At 59.3% G+C, this 5319-nt stretch overlaps 2 protein-coding genes across 2 annotated transcripts; both read left to right on the forward strand.

Annotated features, from left to right (window-relative positions):
- Positions 1 to 1319: 1319 nt before the first annotated feature.
- On the forward strand, positions 1320 to 3962 carry LPMP_190780 (hypothetical protein; the record flags this gene model as incomplete). Its single annotated transcript, XM_010699772.1, has 1 exon — positions 1320 to 3962. The coding sequence occupies one exon, from the start codon at positions 1320 to 1322 to the stop codon at positions 3960 to 3962; it is 2643 nt and encodes an 880-aa protein (XP_010698074.1).
- Positions 3963 to 4992: 1030 nt separating this feature from the next.
- Positions 4993 to 5319, forward strand: ATG8B.1 (ATG8/AUT7/APG8/PAZ2, putative; the record flags this gene model as incomplete). Its single annotated transcript, XM_010699773.1, has 1 exon — positions 4993 to 5319. A coding segment is annotated over one exon (327 nt), but the record flags the coding sequence as incomplete, so codon positions are not given.

Below are 5319 nucleotides of genomic sequence, written 5' to 3' on the forward strand. Positions count from 1 at the left end.
TCCACCCCACACCGCATCACTTCATGCGAAAAACTCTTCTTCTTGCAAGGCGGCGCTGCGGCTAATTCTAATCGCCTTTTGTTAGTGGTGGTGTTGTTATGGGTCTTTATGCGAAGTCCCCCTCCCTCTGTGCTGCCTTGTTCACCTCCCCCCCACCCACCCACCCACTCACTCACCTCGCCTATTCAGTGGTTCAGTGGCCACGAACACAAAGCTAAAACGAATCTGCGTGCCTTGGGGCTTGTTTGGTTACCCGCTTTGTGTGTGTCGTGCTCGTCGTATGCAGGACGATGTGTCGTGTACTCTTGCCAACGTGGTGTATGGCGGAAAGAATCGAACGATAGAACAAGAGAGAGTCGAGTCGTCGTGGGTCCTTTACGCCTTTTTACGTGCTCCTCCTCCCCCGCCTCAAAATCGCCTCGCGATGGCGAAGAGCGGGGACGCCAACAGGCCACGACGCACGCGGCAGGATCCGAAGTGAAGACGACACCATATCGGACACGTTAAACGAAGAAGCAAACAAAGAGAGATGCAAGCAAGACATCGTTTTGTTGTCGTTGTTCCGCGCCCTTGGGGGCTCAAGACACACACGCACACACACACCGGAGGAGGGAGGGCGCGGAGGTGGGGCGACAGCGCAACATTACATCGAAGACAGCAGCGCTGCATCTCTACTACTTCTCTTTGTTTTTCTTTTCGTGGCTCATCCTCTACTTTTCATGTGAAGCCGGAGAAACAGTACCCCCCCCCTTCCGACCGGTCAGGAGGAAGAAGGGGGGGTATGGTGTGCAGGCGCCCCTACGTGTTGTACCCCATACAAGATGCCTTGGCCGTTGCTGCCCGCTTCCCGCTCCGTACCCTATCCCTCCCTGTTTGTTTGTCTCCCTCAACCCTCTTCACAAAACACATACGCGTACATTAACACTGCACAATGGTGCGCTGACGCCTTCCGTTGGCGGTTTCCGGAACCCACCGGCTCCCCCTCCCCCTCCCCCACTGCTTCCCCGTCGATCTCCTGTGGCTGCGAGCGAGCGTACACATACCTACATGCGTCGGCATACTTTCAACATACCCCAAATCGAAGGCGTGCGCGGTTCTTGTACTCTTTGACGGCTCTGTTTGGCCTAGCCCATCGACCACTTTCCGCGCATACACTGCTGACGAACTCAAGCTCAACCAACATCTGTGGCGCACCCTCGCCTCCTCCTCCCCATCCCCCCCCCCCCACACACACACACACGCGCGTGCGCATATACAGGGCGCCCTTGCGCTAATTATCCCGTGTCTCCCTCCCCCTCCCTCTTAACCTTATTAAACCCATGCCGGTTCACTACAGCGAAGCAGTGGAACTCGCCATGGCGGAGGTGTGTCCACCGCGTGATGCATGGGATGCTGCCGACTTTGACCCAGTGGTCTACCTGAACAGTCGCTTCCCTGACGAGACGAGTCTCGGCGCGCTACCAGCCTTTCTCGACGAGGCGAACGAGCGCCTCCGCAAGGCGGAGAATCAGCTTCTAAAGGCGGTGGAGCAGCAGGCAAGCAACGCGTCGAATGCGGAGAGTGACCTAAAGGGGGCCAAGGAGGCGGTAGCGCAGCTTTACGTCCGTGTGTCCGAAATCAAGTCGCAAGCGTCGGAGAGCGAGGAGATTGTGAAGGATTTGTGCCACAACATCTGCGAGCTCGACGTGGCCAAAACAAACCTCACGTCCAGTATCAACACACTGCGCTCCGTGCAGTTGTGGATGCTCCAACTGCAGGTGCTCTCCTCGTCCTTTGAAAAGCGCCGCTTCTTACAAACGCGTGATGCCTTGCAGGAGGCTCTCAAGTACTCGGCCATGTTCGAGAAGATGAAGGACATCCCGAAGGTGAAGGAGCTGAATGACAAGCAGACCCAGCTGTGCCGGCAGGCGGAGTACTACATCCGCAATACCGTCTTTGGCGAGCTGAACTTGGAAACAATTGATGAGAACCTGATGGCTGAGGCGTGTGCCTTGGTTGATCTCATGGAGGAGGAGAGCAAGAAGAAGCTTCGAGACCGCTTCACTGACAAGCTGCTCGAGTCCTACTCGCTGCGCTTCAAACGCGACACGGACGACGCCAAGCTGGAGCGGACGGAGCGACGCTACGTTTTCTTCCGCGGGCTGCTGGAACGCTACGACAACGTCTTCAAGAACGTCTTCCCGCGGCACTGGTGCGTGCCACAGGAGCTGTGTGTCACCTTCTGCCTGCATACAAAGCAAGAGCTGGACTACGCGCTACGGGAGGCCGCTAATAAAATTGACGTAGTCGTGCTCACATATGTCATTCAAAAGACGATCGACGTCGAGCGCGACCTCACCCAGATGATGACGTGGAAGGACGAGTTTGCCGGCAAGCGGGAGCTGCCGGTGTACAAGTACAACGGCATGATCCTCTCCGCCTTCAAGAAGCACATGGGGCTCCTCGTGCAAAACGAGGACCGCCTCATGCAGGAGGCCCTGGCGCAGCCGCTCATCGGCAGCGGTGACTCGTTGTTCTCCTGCTGGAACAGCATTGAGGAGGAGGCCCGCAGTGGCACGTACCTGCCCATCGCTGAGGACATCTTCGTCTTCATCAAGGAGAGCCTTAAGCGGGCGCTGCGCATTGCGCAGCAGGATGTTCTTCTCGAGATGGCCGAGGTGTGGCGCCGCCATCTTATCGAACTCGCGCAGGCAATTAGCTCGCTCTTGCCCAGCCCGGCCGTCAACCCCCTCGAGCGGCGTCGTGCCTGCATCATCTTGAACACGGCCGACCTGTGCCAGTCCACGAGCCAAGACCTCGGCGATGAAGTGTGCACGCGCAGCGAGGCGCCACCGCGGGAGGTGGCGTTTGACCAGGTGAAAGAGGCCTTCTCCTCCGTCTACACAAAGTCGATTCAGTCGATCCTGCAGGGACTTGAGCTGCAGCTGGCGCCAATGCTCGTGGACTACGGTAACGGCGGTTTCCTTGCCAAAAAGGGCACCGCTGCCTACAACGCCAACAGCAACGGCGCGGCTGATGAGTCGAAGCTTGTGCGTGACATGACTGCCACCGTACACGACGCATTTCTGGGCTGCGCCGCGGTGATGCCGCCCACAGGACTACGTTTTCTTCTCGATAAGGTGGCGGCAACGTTCATCCCGGAGTATGGCAACACGCTCTACCGTCTGCGCAGGCTGCCGGATGATGGTGTCAGCTGTATGCGTGTCGATGCGGCGGCGCTGGAGAAGACATTCTTGCAGTTGCCCAACTACAACGACCCTGCCCGCTTTGCCGCGTCGGCTCTGACGGGGTACATGCGTCTGGTGCGCAGGGAGTTTGACCAGCTGAACCGCGCTCTGAAGGTGCTGCAGGTCGACGCGCGCACCGACGCATTTATCGACGTCTACTACGAAGTTGTTCTGCCGGAGAACCGGTCAATTCACAACTTTGTCCGCCTGGTCGAGCTTAAGGGACTGCGGCGCGAAGATGTGCGGGCGTGGGTGGCCACCCTGTCAAAGCGTGGCGTCGTGGAGGCAACGAAGCGGGACCTCCAACGCGAGGCGTCGCTTGGGCTTTCCACTGGCGTGTCCTCCAGCGCTAGTGCCACCGGGGCAGCAGGGAGTGCCACGTCCATCGCCAGCGGTGTTGGTCTGAACTTTGCGGCGCTCTTCACACGTGATGCATCCGCTTCTCTGGCGCCATCGCGACTCCCCAACACAGGCGCGGCGCCGTCACCCACCACCGGAGGTCACTTTTCCCTCTCCAACCTCGTTTCCACCATTGGCGGTGGTGAGTTGAACAACACAGCAGTGAGCAGCGATGGCGCACGAGCGACAACCTCGAGGGAAGGCACGACTGCCGCGGTCGCCGGAAACGGCGCCGCGGAGGAGGATGGCCTCGGATCCATCTTTGCTACGGTGGCGCGGAACACGGCCACCTCCATGAACTTCTTGAACAAGTTCAAGCGTGGTGAGGGAAAGTAATGACGCAACGGGGGATGAGAGGTGGGGCACAAGGCTTCCTTGGTCAATCAAACTAGAGAATTACTGGAAAGCCACGCTGCTGGACGACGTGGGTAGCACAATGACAGCGAGGTCGTCACGGCTCGCACGTGGGACGAGTTGCGTTTTTCAAGTTCTTTTTTTAGGTGCTATTTTTTTTTTTTTGCTTCCTTTTCCGCTTCTCGTTGCGTTGGCACACGCGCGTGTGTGTGGGTGGCGGCTGTGCAGCTGCATGCGTAACGTGTGCCTCTACATGACTATCCCGTTCGATCGGTTTCCCGTGACACGAAGCAATCGCCCGACAACCACTCGAAGACACGAACGATGACCACACAGCAAAACTTTCCCCTCCTTTCGAGTACACTGAGAGCTGCACATATGGCTGGGGACTCGGTTGCATGTACCTCCCTCTTATGCATCCATTTCTCTTAGCACGTAGTCGATGTGCACCGCCACTGTACACCACTGTGAGTCCGGCACAAGGCGCGGTGCTTAAACAGCCAAGAAAAGATCCCCGTCACCTTGTCCGGCAGACAGGCTGATCTCCGCTGCCGCCAATGGTGATACTTGTCGGTTCAGGTGGCGTAGCGACAGGCAACTGCCTCTCAGGGCCCGAGAACACGTCTACCATCCTCATCTATGTGGATCTGCCTTTACCCCAACCTCACCTCATCAGCACAGAACCACTGATATTCTTTCATACAGTTGTACTCTCTCCCTCCCTCTCCCACCGCCTTCCTTCTATACTTCTACAACACACGTACACCCATCTGCTAAAATGAATCGCTTCACGCCTCCCTCCACCATCCTCTTACTGTCTCCGCGCTTTCCTCGCTTTACCGCCCCACCCGCGCACCTGGCCACTACTGCATGACCCCTCCCCCCACCCACTCGTCACCACCACCTCCTCCCCCCCCCTTCCTCCTCCTCCTCTGCCCCCGCGCCACCACCACTGCGGCAGACACCAGCCGGCGCACCCTAGCACAGCACCCCCTCCCCTCCACCATCCATCATGTCCGCCTACCAGAGCAGCAACACCGCCGAGGCACGCCGCGCCGAGTGCGCGCGCCTGCAGGCCAAGTACCCCGGCCACGTCGCCATGGTCGTCGAGGCCGCCAAGTCGAGCAAGGCGCACCTCCTCGCCCTCCCGCGCGACGCCACCGTCGCCGAGCTCGAGGCGGCCGTGCGCCAGGCGCTGGGCATCAGCGCCGCGAAGGTGACGCTCGCCGTGGAGGGCTGCACGCCGGCCGCCACCGCCGCCGTCGGTGACGTCGCCGACGCCTGCAAGCACGCCGACGGCTTCCTCTACGTGAGCGTGCGCGGCGAGCAGGCTATGGGC

The sequence above is a fragment of the Leishmania panamensis genome, assembly GCF_000755165.1.
Source record: "Leishmania panamensis strain MHOM/PA/94/PSC-1 chromosome 19 sequence".
Classification (NCBI taxonomy): domain Eukaryota; phylum Euglenozoa; class Kinetoplastea; order Trypanosomatida; family Trypanosomatidae; genus Leishmania; species Leishmania panamensis.